The sequence below is a fragment of the Nilaparvata lugens genome, chromosome 4, assembly GCF_014356525.2.
Source record: "Nilaparvata lugens isolate BPH chromosome 4, ASM1435652v1, whole genome shotgun sequence".
Lineage (NCBI taxonomy): Eukaryota > Metazoa > Arthropoda > Insecta > Hemiptera > Delphacidae > Nilaparvata > Nilaparvata lugens.
In genome coordinates this window covers 46,774,362-46,795,035 of record NC_052507.1, presented here as the reverse complement: position 1 = coordinate 46,795,035, position 20,674 = coordinate 46,774,362, and the positions used below count along the sequence as shown (strand labels likewise).

Here is a 20,674-nt window from a genome sequence, read left to right as displayed (position 1 = left end):
TTAATATGTGACTGATTAAATACAGTGACAAACAATTAAGTAAATTGTTCAAAATACATGAGTAAATAATACATTGGTTGTTCAGAAATTGAAATAAACATTAAATGATTTAATAGCAATTTCAGGAAAGAATTGTCAAAAAACAATGGAATTCATTTTCAAAAGAGCAAGATATAATTTCTTAAATAAAAACAATATAACAACTTTTAGTACCATTTTCTTAAAAACTTTAAAATATTTTAACGACTATTTTAACACCATTTTCAAGTTAAATTTAACATTGAAATTTTAACTTGAAAATGACGTTAAAATAGTCGTTAAAATTTATGTTAAAGTTTTTAATAAAAGGGTAGTAAAAGTTGTTATATTGTTTTTATTTGAATCAAGTAGCCCATATAAGCCAAGTGATTCTATGTATCCTTAAGAATCGGTTTAATTAATACATCTAATGGTAAATGTGATGTTAATAAATTAAATATTATTGAATACAGTTGAAATAATCTAAATTCGTTTATACTAAATAAGAAAGTGGTAAATAAAATATAATTTTACATTGCAACAATAAATTGCCAAAGCTAAGAGAAAAGTTCAAGGTTTACTTGTTTTTTCTACTGACTCATCCATCCACTAATTACAAAATGGTTTAAAGCTATTTAATCGTATAACTTAATGCAAAATTTTCTGTCGGTTGATAACCCTACCTTTCATAAATCAAATAACATTTGCTAGCATGATTTGAATCTGTTTTATTTCATGGAATTTCGAGATATTGTTTGCAAATACAGTATTACAAAATTTTGGTCCATTAAAATCTAGAAAAATGACAACTATCAATCATGAAAAATAATATTTCTGGCTAGAAAAATTGAAAACTACAACATACATATTAGCCTACAGGAGATTCAATTTTTTGATATTTTACACCACAAAAAGCGTTTAAATCAAATTTTCATGAACAAAAGTATTTCTACTTTTTGTAACTGACTTTTCCAACCTTGTGTTATATAATGGTAAGTACGAAATAGACGGGATATTGAAAGATAATTAGCTCAGAACAAGTTTATACTAATTTAGAACATTCCAAACAAAAGTACATGGACCAAACTAGGTAGGCCAACAAGTAACCTGAGTTGAGTAAAAATATTGATAATCAAGTTCATAGCTAGCCCAGTCAACGAAGTGTTATAGAGGGAAAATTTTGGAAGACCATTTTTGACCCCGCAGTTCTGTTTAGGGTAGTGAGGAGGTGAACATATCAAAAGTCCCCACCCCTACCCCCTGTGCTAAGGGGGTGGGGGTGGTTCAAAGGTACCATTTCATGGTTTCTCGCATATAACTCGAAAACTATGCATTTTACAGACATGACGATTCTATAAGAAATTGAAGCTTACATAATTTCCTATAATATTGATCCAACAACTTTATCTATATCTCTTTCACTTTTCGAGATATCCGCTCTAAAAGATGTGAAATTTTTGAAAAAACACATTTACCCTAAATTTTTTGCAATTTTTGCTCTTATAATTTTTTTGAATATCGATGGGAAAAATTCATGCTGATCATGAGCTTATAGAGCATCAAATATTTTCTTCAATTTGATGTATGATTTCACAAGTTTACGCACATCCCCACGACTGTTGCAGCAGCTTCAGTGTTTAGTGTGAGATCTTCAGTTATGCAAAAATAGACCAATTGACAAAGGAATTTGGAGAGAATGTTTTGAACACAATCTTTGACTTTGCAGCTTTTTTGGGACCAGTTTGGGGGTGAACATATCAAAAGTCCCCATCCCTATCCTTTGTGCTAAAGAGATGAGGGTGGTTTAAAAGTTGCATTTTTCAATGTTTTGCTTACACGCTCATACCTTGAGAAAAATGCGTTCAACCGACATGACTAACTATTCAGAAATGGAGCTTGATAAATTCTCTACAATATTCAATGTGGGGGGTGAAATTTTTATTTTGTAACAATTGATCACTTGACAATGAACTTTGAGTCTGGAACATCTAGTAAACAATTTTTAACTTTGTAGCTTAATGAAGAACAGTTGGGAGGTAAACATAGCCAAAATACGCATCTCTAGCCCGTCTATTGAAGGCGAGGAACTGCTAAGTTGACACTTGTTGCATAGCTGAAAATTTCACCCCCACATTGAATCTGCTATAACAATAGAAGGAAAACATTGGGTAGTAAAATAATACATCAAATTAAAGAGAAAAAAAAGCTCTACAAATCTACGGTGAGCATTTATTTTTATGATGCATTGTTGGAGAGTTGTAGGCCCTGAAACATCAAAGAATAGGATTAAAAGTTGTTATTTTAACAATTTTACACACTTAAGAGCGTATATCTCGAAATGTGTTGGAGATATCACAAATCACCACAGAACAAATATTGTAGAGAATTTATCAAGCTCCATTTCTGAATAGTTAGTCATGTCGGTTGAACGCATTTTTTTCAAGGTATGAGCGTGTAAGGAAAACATTGAAAAATGCAACTTTTAAACCACCCTAATCCCTTTAGCACAAGGGATAGGGATGGGGACTTTTGATATGTTCACCCCCTATCTGGTCCCAAAAAAGCTGCAAAGTCAAAGATTGTGTTCAAATCATTCTCTCCAAATTCCTTTGTCAATTGGTCTATTTTTGCATAACTGAAGATCTCACACTAAACACTGAAGCTGCTGCAACAGTCGTGGGGGTGTGCGTAAACTTGTGAAATTATACATCAAATTGAAGAGAATATTTGATGCTCTATAAGCTCATGATCAGCATGAATTTTTCCCATCGATATTCAAAAAAGAGCAAAAATAGCAAAAAATTGAGGGAATATGTGTTTTTTCAAAAATTTCACATCTTTTAGAGCGGATATCTCGAAAAGTGAAAGAGATATAGATAAAGTTGTTGGATCAATATTATAGGAAATTATGTAAGCTTCAATTTCTTATAGAATCGTCATGTCTGTAAAATGCATAGTTTTCGAGTTGTATGCGAGAAACCATGAAATGGTACCTTTGAACCACCCCCACCCCCTTAGCACAGGGGGTAGGGACTTTTGATATGTTCACCTACTCACTACCCTAAACAGAACTGCGGGGTCAAAAATTGTCTTCCAAACTTTTCCCTCTATACTCTTTTTTGAGCATTCATTGCCTGGACTAAGCTTGATTTGGAATAGTTTTTTCTTTATATTACTGAACATATTTCCTAATACCTCTATAAAATTTTAAATTTCATTTTATATTCTCATAAATTCTTAAATTATCGGTATATTGAGTAAAACATGCGTGAGAACACACTAAAAACTAGCCATAGTTATGTGCACTGAATTAAGATATAACTTTACCACAAATCATTTCAGCAAAGCAATCAACAATGAACAAAAAATAAAATGGTCTAAGCATACGTAGCAATAATACTAATAATAATTTACTAAATTATGCGACAGAGATGCACTCGGCTTCAAATCATACAATTATTCTTCAAACAAAAGTAGGTTCTACTCTTCACTTGAGGAACCTTCAAGTGAAGGAAGTAAGCTGCTACTTGAGTGAAATAAATTGAGATAGTAAAACAAGAATGTTCAAAAAGTAAGAAACTTTTGTAAATAGAAATACAAATCTCAGTACCCTTTTAAATTATTTTATCACAACATGTTTCGGACATTAATGCAGTTTCCAAATAACTTGAAAATGTCTTTTCGCCCCACTTGGATGTAATGAGCTGGTTTACGTGCGTCATATGGAGGCCGAAAATGATTGTTTTCTGACCAGGCCGGTAAAATTTTTACGGCCCTAGGGCTGTAAAATAACCTTGAAGTCAGCTGATTCTGATTTGATGTGAATGTGTTTACAAAATGGTTTATGAAACGGAATCAGTTTATGCTTCTAGAGTTGAATAAGTATTCTGCAATAAGATACTATCATTTTATTTGGATGAATAAAATACAGATAAGATATATATTATAACTATTCAAATTCGATTTTCAGAGTAGGATAGACCTTCTAACCTAAACTTCCGAAGTCGACGACAACAAGCATTGTTGACGTTGACATTCAGATTAGCCAAATTTCAAGTGTGCTAAAACAGCTGATCAAAAAACTTTTCATTATTTGTCTTTATTATTCAAGAATCAAAACATTTATAATAATATCATCTCATTGTCATTTGGAAGAATAAAAAGTATGAACTCAACCTCTTACATAATTAAACATAATCTTTTAGGTTATTTAGACAAATCAGAATAAAAAATAAAAATACTTGGACAATTTCCTGATAATCAGATTACCTCAGATTTGCTAGAGCTATGACCTTCCTGTTTTGCTTTCGGAAGTGCCTAATAAACAATTATTCTCATATTTATATTGTTTATTTTTGTGTGTGGCGAAAAATATCGTTCTCACCATGGGCAAAAATGTTTTTCCGGCTCTCAATCTTTTCTAGTCCTCGGCCTACGGCCTCGAACTTGAAAACCGATTTCGAGCCGGAAAAGTCTCATTTTCGGCCCTAGGTGCGAAATATACTATTACAAGTAGCCCTAGACAGAAAAGAGACAAGAAACGTTTGATTCTACTTCAACTATATCAAAATTAAGCAAATAATTTACCCTAGTCATAATTAAGCTTATCTGAATAAAACTATTCAACTACAGTAAATTAGACGGTAACTCAATAGTTCATTCGGTTTCATATCAGTTCATGTTAATAGACTTTTGTTTACCAATACTTTTAATTCTAAAATAGCAACTACCGTAACAAAAGACTCGAATTTATCGTTGGGAATAGAAATATGAGAATCATTACTGTTGGACACTCTTAATTCGTTATATTATAAGTTTTTCTTGACAAAAATACATTTTTCAATCTTAATGATAGTAAGATTCTGGTGGGCTGGAGTATTTAAGTGTATTTTTGTTATTTCTTGATCAAGACAAATAAGAAGGCTTATATTATTGAGAAAATTATAATAAATTGAGAATAAAATAGATGACCTGTTTTTACAAATGATGGTTTAGGTGAATGTGGGATTCACTTTCTGTGTAGTTGTGAAGTGTGGGAATACTTTTATAAAATTTTAGTCTTTAAAAATATAGGTAATTCAAATCTGCAACATGCAAACAATAGATTATTTGAATGTTTATTTTATATAAATCAATGATCTACATAAATGTAATTAGAATACATATTGGGCCATATGGATAAAGTTGAGCATTTGATTATACTTCTAAAATATGGAGCATTTGCTTCATTTTCTATGAATAAACATGAGCAAAACCTTTTGCTCATGCTCAAAAAAATAGTTTGAGAATTTGCGCAAAATTGTATAAATAAACTAGAGCATTTGCTCAACTTTTGAAGCAAATGCTTCAAAAAAGGTGAGTCTAGTCTAGAGCAGCTTATCACCTTTTTCTCATAGTAAAATGGCTCAACTAATTCGTTTGAGGAAGAGGAAACTATACCAGATACGATCACAACCAATAGTTGAGAACTAAAAAACTCTTTTTAGATTCAACCACGATATATATCACCATTATCCCTACAAAAGAATAAATACAAAATATAGTATGTTATAAAGATAGCCATCACAAAATAGAAAATAGGCATTCAAGAAGATGAGAGTGTAGACGATTATAAGAAGGCTATTGATATTATAAGAATATGCTAAAGATTATTATAGAGATGGCATTTTTCCACGCTATTATTTCAAAATTCTAAACTCAACTAACCTAAAACTCTATTCATAAATATAAAACATAGCAGACGACGCAAACACAAGCGGTGCACACTACTTGCATATTTAGCGCTTCCGAGAGCTATAAAAACAAAGTAAGGCTACAAAAGCGAATCAGCTGATGAAAAATCTTTAAAATAAGTGAGCATTTGCTCCAGAGTTCAGGAGCATAAGGTATAAGGTGAAGCTTATTCATATAAAAATGAGCATATGCTTTTGCTTCTACCTTTTGCTCATGAGCAAAACCTTATGCTCCATGCTCTTGCTCATGAGCATTTGCTCTGGTTTTATTCATATGGGCCATTATGTACATACATTAAATACTATGTATTCTTATTATGACGCTTTAAAGTCGTTATGCCTTGTGAAAGCTACTTACATAATTTTCATGTAATCAACTAAGATTTATACATAATATTTTTTCAACACAAACAGTAAAGTTTCCGGTTACACTATGATGTCAACAAAGGCATGCAAAGCTATTGAGAGAAATTTGGATGCAGACAAATACAAATAATCTGAAAATAAATAATATAGGCTCTCTTCAAATGATGACATTTTATAAGTTATCATTTCAAATATCAAGAAATTGGAAGTTTATCCCAGAAGAATATTGGATATTCCTCAGACTCAGGTGGTGTTCACATCTGGATATTATTAGAAAACAATATTTCAGTTCATAAAAAGCCAATTTTTGGTCAAATTCAAAATCAAACAATATTGACACAGTGATGCAACAATGCAATGCTTTACATATATAATTTCAAAATTGATCCGATTGGAATAGCAGGTTAGAGCTTCGAAGATAGTCCTTGGACAGCCACCAATTCGGAGACAGTCAGCGCTTTGTAGGTGTCCAGTTCCAGTGAGGCACTGTCCTTGTCGTATGAATACTTGATTGGCACAATCGTCAGACATTCTGTTCCAAAAATACAAAAATACTCTAGCAACAAAAAACAAGACATTCAATTTGCAAGATTGCAATAGAAAATAAGTTTCAGTAAAAGACATTCCAATTTGTAACATAGACTTATTAAATAGGTCTATGTTACAATTAATTTTGTAACTAGCAGATAACCCGTGCTCCGCAAGGGTGACAGACTGAAAACTTGACCTACTGAAATCTTGGAGAATTTGAAATAGGATACAACAATCCTCGGTAAATTAAGAATCTATATGCAAAATTTCAAGTTAATCAGTCCAGTAGTTCAGACGTGATGATCAGTCATTCGTGAATTTTCTATCCCGTTCATGTATAAGGCAATTGTTTCCTTTATTATATTATTATAGATTATTGATGACTTACTTCTCTATTAATAACACTATTTTCGATATGAACCGGTATTATGTTGGAAAAGTTGAAAGCATGTAGCCAGCCACATTTACTTGAAATCAACATATTTTTAGTTCAACTGAACACTTTTTTTAGTTCAACTATATACCTACAGAATTCGCTACCAAATAGAGAGATTTCATATTAAATTGCATCCACTGCGGTCTTATTCAGAATTTTTTGAAAATATATAACTAAACTTTAAATTTAGTTAAAATTAACAAAAATTGACAAAATTATTGATGGAAATAGAACTAAATAGTATGTTATTCATATTCTCCATAGCATAGAAGAGATACAGTACTGTAAACTGTTTTGGTCCAATAAAATTCATAAGTGAACTATCGTGGCAGTGTTGACAGAGATTATTGAGATTAACAGTCACGGACTGACAACTTGATCCCTAGACCGATTTACCCCTTCCACAGCATTAATACACTACTATGCAGAGCAAATACATTTGATCAACCAACTGAATTTTTGCTTGCTATTTGAGTCAAGAGCCTAGCACGCCGTAACCTATACTATAATAAAGTAAAGACCTGGCTTATACACGTACGGGATAGGTAATTCACGAATGACGCATCATCATGTATGAACTACTGGACTGATTAACTAGAAATTTTCATATAGATTACCAATTTACCAAGGGTGGTTATGGGCCTATTTTGAATTCTTCAAGATTTTAGTAGGTCAAGTTTTCAGTTTGTCTAGTTTTTAATTAGATCCTTGCGGAGCACGGGTTAACTGCTAGTTTTATAATAAGAATACAGCAGTCAGGCATGCGCAGTTGATTTATTTAAATTTCCGCACCGAACAACTTCTCATCATAGTCCAGTCAATATAGACATGAAAAAGGGGGTGTGCTTGCAATTTATACTGTACTTCTCATTTTCTAATATATTGTTTGGATACAAAATAAAAGTCCAGAACCAATTTTTTATGCAAAATTTCCTTGTGCTAGATACAGGTGGCCCAAAAATCTCGTATTTTCGGTTCATTTTCCAGTTTTCAGCTGTTTCCGCCAAATCCTGTAATCGGACAGGAAAATAAATTCGCTCCTGCCTTTTTTTAATTCTCATTAAACGGAAATTCTCTATCTTCAATGAGCACTGAGTTACAATTTTTCAAAAATGAGTGAAATTTCAAGAAAAAAAATCAATACTGATGAATTTTAGCTTTGAGCGCTCTATCTCATATACATTTCCAGGTACACCTCACAACAATGCTCATTGTATTTTGAAAATCACCTATTTATTAGCTTTAACCATTATCACCAACTCCATTGTCATCATATTAAGATTTCGTACAATGATATAAGTTTATAAAATCATGTTCTATGAGATTCACTCGTTAGCTGTACTTAATTCATTGGAGAGGCGCGCTTAATGACACCTCAAGGTTCAAAATTTCAAACACTTCTAACTTTTGACAAAATAATCAAATCTTATTGTAATACAGCTCATTTTTCTCAGCTCGTCGAGGCGGTTCAAAATCATTTGAGGTGTCCTCAAGCGCGCCTCTCAACTAAATTAAGTGCAGATAACGGGTGATTCTCATAGAACGTGATCCAATAAGCTTATATCATTTAGCGAAATCTCAATATGATGACAATGGAGTTGGTGACAATGATTAAAGCTAATAAATAGGTGATTTTCAAAATACAATGAGCATTGTTGTGAGGTGTACCTGGAAATGTGTATGAGATAGAGCGCTCTACCTGATCTCAGATTGTAGAGCACAAAATTACGCTCAGAGGAATTTTGAATTATACATTTAAATGGTAACAATTAGAAGATATTGTTGATCAAAAGCTAAAATTCATCAAAATTGATTTTTTTTTTTTGAAATTTTACTCATTTTTGGAAAACTGTAACTCAGTGCTCATTGAAGATAGAGAGTTCCGTAATGAGAATTATCTCATTTTATTACAAACCTCATAATCTAAAAATAGGCGGGAGCGAATTTTTCTGTCCGATTTCAGGATTTGGCGGGAATAGCTGAATACTGGAAAATGAACCGGAAATACAATTTTTGGGCCACTCTGTATCTAGCACAAGGAAATTTTGCATGAAAAAATTGGTTATGGACTTCTCTTATGTATCCAAACAATATATTCGAAAATCAGAACTACAATATAGATTGTAAGCACCAATGTATTTATTGACTAGACTGTTAGACCAATACTGTACATGATGTATAATTAGGTCTACTAGAGAAACGATTATTACATTCCAGTAGTTTTTCAGAAACATTAATTACAACTGAAACCTATTCTACAATTAATAAATATTTCATTTATTTTCAAATATTATTGTGGTATTACAATACTGATTTTTGAATAGATTGAGAATTTAAATTTATATACATAGACAAACGCCTGATCCCAAACAGTTCAAATATGTCAATAATTCGGTTATAACTGTTCGGTTAAAAATAGGTCAATAGCCGCTTTAGGTATCAGTTTGACTGAGTGGTTACGCTGATAAGCTATTGCTTAGATAAGTTGAGAATCATGCACCTGCTACTCCCGTTGGAAGGGTGTCCATTTGAGCCAACTCCTCTGAATATGATTCATGAGTTGAAAAATCGCTTCCTGGTGGTTCGGAAGCGTACCCACCTAAAACTGTAGATCCACGCATCTACCTATGCACAAGCCTAGAGCTCATGTGGGCATCAGCCTCAGCAAAAAAAAAAAATTAAAACAAACTCACTCGAGAAGAAAATTGGATTCAATTACTACCGTTAAAAATAAAAAGAGGGGACTCACCAAGTTCTTTAGTGACATGAATGATATCATCTTTTTTCACAGAATAGTTAACTACGCCGTTCCTGAAATCACATAACGTTCATTACATTTTATTGCCATAATAGGTATATAAATGGGAAAATAAAAATGAATCCAAGCATTTTCTAAGAATGAATAATTGAACTTCTGTTCTACAAATGAGTTTTCTCGCTGGTGTAGCTTTTTTCAAAAATATCCTATCCTATTATACTATTAAGGTGTGAACAGACTTTCGCTCTGCGCGGTCAACGTTTTTCTTTTTAATGTTTGTTAATAGTTACGATCTTTGTGTTAGCAAATAAAATTATCAAAATATTAATAATTAATTATTAAATTGAATAATATAAAGTTATAAAAGCATTTATAATAATAGGTACCGACATATTAGCATTTAGAAGAAAGAAGCCGAACTCCCAATCAAGCCTTTCACATTTTGAAACATTGACACACATTACCTTTTATAATAAAACATTAAAATGAATGCAATCATCATAATATTTATTATAAATCTGTATATATAGTAGCGAAATGGCACTCACTCACTGACTGACTGACTCACTCACTCACTCACTCACTCAGTCGCAGAACTAAAAATCTACCGGACCAAAAACGTTCAATTTTGGTAGGTATGTTCAGTTGGCCCTTTAGAGGCGCACTAAGAAATCTTTTGGCGATATTTCAACTCTAAGGGTGGTTTTTGAGGGTTTAAAGTTCGTCTTTTAGCATGTATATTCTTCTTATTCCAATATCTTAAAATTATAATTGAAACGTCCATACCATATGTCAATATAGAACTATAATCTAGAGAGAGTACCTCTTCGAAACACTTGTTCTGGTAACTAAATTAAGAATTTTGTCAGGTTGGCATTAAGTTGAGTTGACTTTGTTAGGTTGGCACCAAGTTGAAGATTGAAATGTATTTATCCAGGACCTCCTGAATACCAATTTATCCAGTACCTCCTAAATACCTATTTAGGAGGTCCTGATTTATCGCAGAAAAATTGATTGGGTACTGCTACTTCAATCAGAGCTATTCCTGGGAATATAATATTACTAGCCGTCAGGCTCGCTTCGCTCGCCATATCCGTTTAGCCAGACGTTTAGTCTGGACCCCCGACTGGATCGTCCTAACATATGATAAAAATATGACATAACATTTCAAATTTGGTAGGTGTGTTCAGTTGGCCCTTGAGGGCGCAATAAGAACGGATTTGGAAAAATTTCCAAAGATACGCCCAAAATCTGCGTTTTTTAGCATTTTCTCAGCTTTATCGAGAACAAATAAACAGAAAATGTTCAAATTTACTACAGAAGCTCAGCTGGGGTGCAATAATGTTGTGTTAGAAGGAATTTGAAATAACGCCAAAGATATGCCCAAAATTAGCGTTTTCTCAGCTTTTCTGCGTTTCCTCACCTTTTTCAATAATTGATGGAAATATATTTAAAAAAATTCAGTACACAGGTTTAGCTGAGGTGGAAGAATTTTGTTCGCCAAAGATACGCCGATATAGTAACAGGTGTTTTTCGAGATTAAATTGACATAATACGTTCAAATTCGGTACAGAGGTTCCGCTCAGATCTACATGCAGGCGAGCGAAGCGAGCCCGCTGATCTAATTTTTGGACAATCCAGTCAGGGGTCCAGAATTCGGTACAGAGGTTCCGCTGAGGTCTACATGCAGGCGAGCGAAGCGAGCCCGCTGATCTCATTTTTGGACGATCCAGTCGGGGGTCCTGGCTAGACGGATATGGCGAGCGAAGCGAGCCTGACAGCTAGTTTATTATATAAACATAATGTATTATTAGGCTATTCATCAATCCCCTGGTAAGAATATTTCATTTAGTTTTGTCACCCGATCAGCTGGATTGGACGTTTCACATTATTTGTGAGGTTAGGTTGTAGCGAAGTCAACAAAAAGAAAAGAGCGGAGCGATCATCCTTCAAACCTCAGGCAAACCCTTGTGTAACAACATCTCGCGTAAAGTTCATGATCGTGTGTGTGTGTGTGTGTGTGTGTGTGTGTGTGTGTGTGTGTGTGTGTGTGTCTATGCCTCAGGTGTTGAACTATTGCAATCAATAAGCTGATCTCACGAGAAAATTAATCAGGCGAGAAAAACTTATTTTTTTTTTAGAAAACATGTTTACATCAGAAAGACCAAAATATTAACGATAGTGAGGTCCACGTTATAATGGCAGTGGATAAAAATAGGAGAATAGCGATGCCGATTCTCTGCATTAATTAATTATATTTCTAAACTGTCAAAAACATAATTGGCATCGTTGTGGATCTAGAAAAGGATAGTACCACCGGCTTTGTCGAATGATAGACAAGGATAGCAATTTCAAAGTTGAACAACTACTGTCATTATAACGTGGACCTCACTATAGATGCCATTAGTGTAGTAATAACATAGTATATCATTCTAAATATAAACTATAAATATATTACAATTTCCTCTCTCCTTGTAAATTTTCTATGCTTTTGTACTTCAGAGCGAAGCTCGGTTCCACGATATTACATTAATGAATTGGAAATAGATTTCTTGGAATAAAATATTATCTTACAGGTACATGTAATTTCATGCACTCTTAAGCCTCATTTCCATTACCACAGATTTGTTTCAGCACCATAACTGAAGGTGAAATGCTGGGAACTTGTGGTAATGGAAACTGTAAAAAACATGATTCGCCAGCAGTTTCTCGGCTAGACTGGCGCCAGACCCAAGTTGAGCAGTGGTTTCGTATTTCAGTGTCGACCGCGCGAACTATCACTCATCTCTTTTCCCAATGTCTAACTTGTCATAAAAGAAAGATAGGAGATTTCTGATTTTATATTTGTATTCAGAATCCCCAAATTCTTAATGTGTAAGTCCAATTTCCGAAAATAACCTAAAATAAGGGAGTTTTAGTTTGTACATCGCCGCCGTGCTCAAGGTCACATATACTTAAGCTCTGTTCTATGTGGTCGCCGCCACAATATCATTGCAATCCCTTTCTTGCAGCAAGCGCCAAAATGGAAACGTAAGCCGGACATGGTGGTAAAACACAAAATGTGCTTGCGCAGGTCGCTACCATTATGACATTGTGAATATTGCTAGAATAGAAACTAGGCTTTAGAGGTACTATCAGATTCTCTCAATAAGCTGAGAATAGCCCCCTGTGGGCTGGGGGAGCTTTGAGTCGAAAATCGAACTCAAGAATCTGTTGAAACAAGAATTCACCCACAGTATCCCTGCTTGTCGTAGGGGGCGACGACTAAAAGGGACCCCCTTTCCAAAGCCCTTCTTCCAAAACCATTCTTCTTCTTCTTCTTATTCTTCTTCTTCTTCTTCTTATTCTTCTTCTTAGTATGCTTTGGAACTTTTCAGTTCTAGAATGGCACTTTCTCCATTGACTTAGCTGTGTGCCATTATTTCTTTCCTTTTCCATCTGTCAGCTTTCCTTGGTCATTTTTCTCTCTTTCTTACTTCTTTTAGGCCAACCCAAGGTGTGATACAGACCGAGCTGATGGGTGGATGGCACCAGGCATTCCTTATATATGGTGTCTCTAACAGTGCTTGCAGGATACCAAGCGCCCTCCTGCAGTATTTAGCCTTGCCAAGACATGCGGGGCTCTGTCTGGGTCGACTGTACTTCCCTAGCTGCTCGTGGGAGACACATAGACAAGGATAAAACAAACAAACCAAAACTAAACCCTGAGGGAACTATGGAAGTTGCTCAAACCCATCGAGATCTGCCCCATCAGGGCAGATTCCTCAACCTGAAATGGGTACTTCAGGTACACAGGAGGTTCTGTTGCACTCTTATGTAGAGGGTAACACTGAGAAGGCTTCTACTGATTATGATATGGATGACGTAAGCTCTATCACACCATCCCAAATTGAAGGGGGAGGATGAGCTCCTCAGAAGTCAAGAAAAGCAAGAACCCTCACGAATGCTCGAGGATCCAATACAGCAACTGATCAGTTTGCGGGTGAAGAGACCAAACCTCACCAACGCTCAAAGAAGGTTGACCATTCAGGCAAAACTTATTGAGAGGGGGAGGCTTTTGACCCTGCAACGTTTCGGAGGGGCAAAAATAAAAAACCTAAGAGAACAGAGATGGGGGAAACTCCAGGCACAAACGTGGGTCATGAGGCTGGGTCGAGGGTGGTCAAGCGCCCTAGAGGCGATTTAGCGACCCCTCCCGCAGCGGAAGGACCTACAAAGAAGGTCAGGAGTGGAACTCACGCAGGTCACGAGGACCAAACCCTGAATCTAGGGACTTCCAGTAAAGGAGCCTCTTCTCTTACAGTGACACTTCTGCCACCAAAATGGCCATTGTCTTGGAAGGCTATCCTGAAGCTGTCAGCAGAGCAAGGAGAAGTCATTCAAGAAGCCATTATAGATTAGCTCCTACCCCTTGAGGATGGCTGCACTTCATCGTTTGCAGGCACCTACATGGAGAAGGGTGCCTTGATCATATCCTGCATCAACGATGCTACTAAGCATTGGCTGGGGGCACTCATCCCCAGACTCAAACCACTTGGGGAGAACAACTTATTGTTTATCTGAGAAAATAAATCTTGAGGTCAGTGAGGGTATTCTTTAGAGCTCATCCATTGCTTCTGAAGAAGACTCCAGAAAAGATCCTTGAGATGCTCGACAAGCAAAACCCCCCATTGAAAGTGAAGGAGTGAATGTCCTGCCAGCCAAGCCAGACCAAAAAGTCACGGATTCGTCTGTTTCCTGGATGAAGCCTGCATCAATGCTGTCAGGTCAGTTGACTATAGAGCCAACATAGGACGCTGGAAAGTTTCAATTATCTCAACACCAGTTAAGGATAATGCCCAAGGTCCTTCAGATCAATCTCCACCACAGTAAAGCCTCGACCACGATAGGGAACGCTACAGAGGCTCATCTGCTCCCGAGAAAAAACTGTTTTTTGCGCACGCTATCTAGACTGTTATGATGCGAGCGTCACATGAGTTGTCACTTATGTCAGTCGTCACTCTGCAAGACAATGGACCCAGACTCTATCGTTAGAATTTGATTCTCACTGAGAATCCACTAATTCGAAAGAGGGTTTTAGGTGATAAAAGAAAGAAACGATGGGCAGTTCATCCAATTAATGCGAAACGATCGGTGTATGGTGAATTTCAACATTTATATAATCAATTGAGAATGGATTGCGAGAATTTTTTCGAATATATGCGACTGTCGATTACTACATTTGATTACATTTTGAAAATCAAATTTACCACCAACCGTGATCATTCCGAAAAATATATGAAGTTCAATAACACTGGCTTTCCCTCTTGTTTTTTCAGTCTCGCCAATTGAATAGAGTATATGAGAAGGAAATACGATACCTATTGTATGAGCTAATGTAAGCAACTGGTGCAATTGAATACGGTTATATGATAATTATTCGTAATTAGCTTTTATGTGGGTTTTAACAATACGTACTGAATAATAGATTATTCATTAAATATTAATGATGCTTCAAATAACTTTTTTGTTTTGACAAAAACAATGACTGTAAAATAAAATTATACAAGAATATTATATAACATTATTTCAAGTAATAATATTATCCATAATATTAATAAAGTAATAATTTTTTCCATAAAAAAATTGTCTGATATCCAAAACAATGGAATCTTTATTAATGGGAGTGTGCCATACAGTACCTTTTAGCGCTACTCTCACCACATAAATCTGGAATTTACAGTAAACTATCAACAACACTTGACATTGCTCTAGTCAGAATACATTCAATTTCAATATAATAATACATTCAATTATATACTTTTTATGAATTCCATATACTCACACTCGGCTCCTATTAAGTACTCCTTTAACAGTGAGTGAGGCGATGCATGATGAAATGAGATCGAGTGATAAGCAATAAGGATGCTGAATGTGGCCACTTTTCAGCTCGCCTTCTATCTTGGCCTGTAGTGTGGTCATCAGCTGCTTCTCTGTCCACACATCTTTTTCATCCAGCTAAAGAACAAATGTTTTCAGGTTACATAGATTCCGATCTGTAGCCTACCCGAACCAATTTATAATTGAAACGTTCCACTTCAACACTTCAAACTATCAGAAATTGAATTATTTTCACATAATACAAAACTATTTCAAATTTATAAATTTGATACAAATTGTAATGAAATGAGTAGTTGAGAGTATTTCTTGCGATTGATGTGACCGTCTGGATTTGATGTTTTTATTGTTAATTCAAAAAATAACCACGATGTTGAATATTTTTGAATATTTAATTATTGTAATTCAGTAATTTATAATTTACTAGTGATTAGTAGAGTACAAAAGTATAGTAGTACTGTAGTATTTAGTTGAAGTAGTTGACATTTTAGATAATTTCCTTCTAAATTATTACGAAACCTATAGTTATTGATGTGAATCGATACAAACTAAATGCTATGGGATGAATTAGATAAGTTAAACAAAACTATATTCTTAGATGATTATATAAACACACGATCCTAAGAAATTATTATTATTATAGATAACATCAGTTTATTTTATTAATGTGAATTATTTATAGACTATTTATTATATTATTTGATTTCGGTCCAAAGATCTTTCTCATTCAGCTAGAAATCAAAATTTAAAGGTTTACATAAATTTCAATTTGTAGACTACTCTCAATTCATCAATTGGAAACTAAAACTCAATATTGCATCTCAATTATAAATCGTTTATTATTACAATGCTAAAAAAGATGAAAAGTTGAGAAAAGAAAGAGAACACAACTTACGATTTGCAGGCACTTGCAGATTGTTAGATATCCTGAGAAGAACGGATACATCAGGTTGCAGAGCAATGCTTGCAGCTTACGGTGGTTTCCAAGTTTCAAACTATCTCCTTCAATTATACTGACTAGTTCCAATTTCAGTAGAGCATCTTCAAATGTCTGCAAGTATGACAAACGAAGGAAATTTGCATAATATGATTGAATAAAAAATAGTTCAATCAACAGGTTTATACAATACATTAATATTATAGAATAGAAGTCGTCACCAAGAAACGAGTCAGTATGTGATGAGAGTCGTGTACAATATAAATCGATTTGCGTAACACTTAATCAAGAATCCTACAAATAATCTATGAAACAAATTAATGATAAGACCTATTCTTTAAAAATAGAAGCGATCCAAGAATAAATTTACTGTAATGTATATGTATGCTTTACGACAGACGTATAAGTAAAAACGTGGCTGCATCATGGTTAATATTTACCTTTACCTTGAAGTAACTTTACTTAATTAGTTACATCGATGTGGCAGATACAAAATATCGACTGCTGACACAACCGATCACAAGCACAAGCATAATTATAATAGCGTTCAATGAACTATAATAAAAAAACACGAACCTTTTCTGCCCAAGGCCTGAAGAAAACAAATTCGTTAGTCATTAAACTGCAAACAAACTTGTACTTTTCAAACAGTTCATCTGAAATAAAACAAAAATCTTCGGTAACTATCTTCAATTTAAATAATACACAAATATAAAAATATGTTGTTTGTATAACAAGCAAGTAAGCTAATATGGAACGCAAGTTGATAAGAGTAGTCTCAGCCCTATCCCTATTCAATTTTTACACTTGTTTCAATTAATTTAAAGGATATACCTAAACTAATAAATTCATTTATACATTGAATACATTCAATGACTGATGTCTATCTTTAGCAATCATTGAACCTTTATCAAGTGATAATTTTAATTGTTCAAGTTAAATTAGCTAATAATAATAATAATAATAATAATAATATAATAATAATAATAATAATAATATTCGTATGGCTTTTATTGGTTGGAAGTTCCACCTCGCCTGAATATATCATTTGAACTGTCAATGGGCCTTACGACTGTCATACTTCAGCCGGGACCGACAATTTTACGTGCCCATCCGATAACACGGGAGTGACCTGTTCAAAAACTTTTGGCTCTGAGTGGATTTGAACCCGGGATCTCTAGGTTGCTACGCAGCACTCTATTCACTAGACCACGGATCACTAGTTAAATTAGCTAATAATATATTTTATACAAAGTAAGTTCAATTTAATACTGTACATGTAATGAGAGAATGTAAATTCAAATTATCTCTCCACAATATTAATATCATACATAATTAAATTGAACTAACGTTTGGTTATGCGCCCATCTTCTCCTAGATGCTGCATTATGACTGTAATTATTCCTGGGCTGACTAGGAAATGCATACAATGGTTAATGTACAATTGTAGAACAACCATTGGATACGCAGAACGCACTATGTCTTCTTGTAGCTGATGACCTATAAATAAAAATAAGTTCACAATTAATTTTTTTAATTAAATCATATACACAATATTATTGAAGTTGTTTATTATGACAACAATTTGTAATAATAACAATATTTGAAATTTCTTTGGACTTAGTCTATGTTACCAGCATTTTTATTTAATACCAAGCATAATTAACTCCATGGTGGTTTGTGAACTACTTTAATCTGTAGTTTCATTTTAATGAACCTTAGAGGACAACCTCTGAGGATTGGGCATACTTTTGGAATACCAAATATAATCATAAAATAGGTTCAATCAATTCATCATTGACTTATATTTCAACGCTAAAATCACACAAATGCTTGACATCAACAATCTCGCAAATTTCAGTTGCGAGTAAAAATTGATTGAGTGAGCATCGTTGGTTGTTTCTCCTATAAATTTTTGTTATTTTTGTGGAGATTTTCTAGTGAAATTAGTGAGTGTGTTGTGTTTGTTGTGAATATAAAATTCTGCTCTTTAAGATTTCATTCACATATTGTTTCAATTATCATTGGATAAGAAGATAATTTACTTTTTTGGTTTTCATTGAACAGTGATCTACATGAACAGAGGCCGGTACGTAGTATTTTCTGTAAGAGATAAGGAAAGTGTAGCCTATCCTATCATTATCTAAGGTAGATAACAACAAGTTAGCTTTTAATCTCTCTTTTCCTTTTGAAGACCAAAATTCATTGACCAGGAGCTTCCTATCTCAAACCAGTGCCTTGATCGCTCTCTAGGCTCTTCCTAATAATATCCTTTCAATAACCTATCCGATTTTTTTAAGAGAGTAATTTATTCATTTTTGGTGTTTCCCTTGCTCACTATTTATACAATTTAAAAAATGCTGAGATGAAAAATTCCCTTAATTATGTTAAAATGCAGTTGCAGTTGTAATAAAAAATACACGGAAAAAGAAATAATCACTTGTAGCATTTGTTCATTGCACTTCTACTTCAAGTGTGTTGCATTTGACGAATTAAACTATAAGAAGCTTCCAAAGCAGAGAAAGAAACAGTGGAAGTGTCAAAATTGTAAATCTAATTTATCATTTGATATGGATAGTAACACTATTCCCTCAACTTTCAAGGATGAACTTCTTCAGGAGATCAGAAAAACGATTTCATCAGAAATGAAATCAATCAGGGATGAAATAGGGGAGCTTCGTCAGTCTGTTAATTTTGTCTCGTCAATGATGGATGAATACAAGATTAAAATCGAGAAATATAAATCTGATTACGAATCTTTATTAAAGAAAACAACTGCTCAAAAAATAAAATGACCGATATGGAAATACAACTAAATGAGCTGCAACAATATACGAGAGCAAATAATCTGGAACTTCACGGCTTGCCTTTTACCAAAGGAGAAGATGTGAATTTGATTGTCAAAGATGTTGCAAAATGTCTCAATATCAATATCAGAGAAGAGGAAATTGTCATTGCACATAGACTTCCTGCCACCAAGGGCAAAATTCAACCGATCATAGTAAGATTCACTAGTCGTGCAGTAAGAAATAATTTGATTAAGAATTATAGAAAATATCTTAGAGAGCTTAAGGATAAAGCTAAAATGAATGAAGGAAATAAAAATGGAGGCGATCTACAAATGCAACTAAGAACTGTGAATGTGAATGAACATTTGAATGACGGACCCGTGTACATAAACGAGAATCTCTCACCTTTCTATAAGGAACTACTTTATTCAACGAGATTATTTGCGAAGAATCGAAACTACAAATTCGTATGGACCAGAAATGGGAAAGTTTTCATGAGAGAGAATGAAGAGACCAGACCCATTCGAATTTCCAGTAAGGCTGATTTGGACAACCTTTGCGCGGAATCGAGGATTGTAAACGAGACTTCGGAAAGTGGATTGGACCGAACTTGGAGCAGGAAGAGAAAAAATAGACTGTTATTGATTGGTTTTTGTTTTTCGCGATGGTTGATGTAGAGGAACTTTTTAATTTGTATGATGGTGATAATAATCCAACAAATGAAATAGATGATTATTTAAGTTACTTACCTGCTAGTGAAAATAAAGATGTAACTTTTTCAATATTTATGTAATGAATGTCCGTAGTTTAGGCAGAAATTTCAATGAATTTTTGTGCATTATTCAAAGCTGTCAAGCTTCTTACGACATAATAATCCTTACAGAAACATGGATGAATGAAAATATCCCTTTTACATTCAACATTCCAGGTTACAGGGTGGTTAATAAAAGTTCAAAAGTTAATAAATGCGATAGTTTATGTATACATGTGAAAGATACAATAGACTTTACTACATTAGACTGCGATATTGAAGAATGCAACTCTATATGCCTTAATATTAAAACCATCAGTGGTAAATATTTAAATTTGATTGGCATGTATAGATCCCCTAGCTGCAATGTTCCTAGATTCTTAACTAGTTTAGATAATTATATAACATCAATTCCAAGAGATATTGACGTCTGTGTAGCAGGTGATATGAACTTGAACATGAGTTTAAATAACAAGCTC

At 34.0% G+C, this 20,674-nt stretch overlaps 1 protein-coding gene across 1 annotated transcript in view; it reads right to left on the bottom strand.

The window, feature by feature from the left end:
* Positions 1 to 6,025: 6,025 nt before the first annotated feature.
* Positions 6,026 to 20,674, bottom strand: part of LOC111049088 (dihydroxyacetone phosphate acyltransferase) — a 51,334-nt gene continuing 36,685 nt past the window's right edge. Inside the window, exons 9-14 of the mRNA XM_039427560.1 lie at positions 18,006 to 18,155; positions 17,232 to 17,311; positions 16,614 to 16,769; positions 15,666 to 15,838; positions 9,833 to 9,894; positions 6,026 to 6,648 (exon numbers count right to left, since the gene is read on the bottom strand). Of these exons, the coding sequence (XP_039283494.1) occupies positions 6,521 to 6,648; positions 9,833 to 9,894; positions 15,666 to 15,838; positions 16,614 to 16,769; positions 17,232 to 17,311; positions 18,006 to 18,155 (749 nt within the window). The 3' untranslated portion in view covers positions 6,026 to 6,520. The remainder of the gene's footprint in view (positions 6,649 to 9,832; positions 9,895 to 15,665; positions 15,839 to 16,613; positions 16,770 to 17,231; positions 17,312 to 18,005; positions 18,156 to 20,674) is intronic.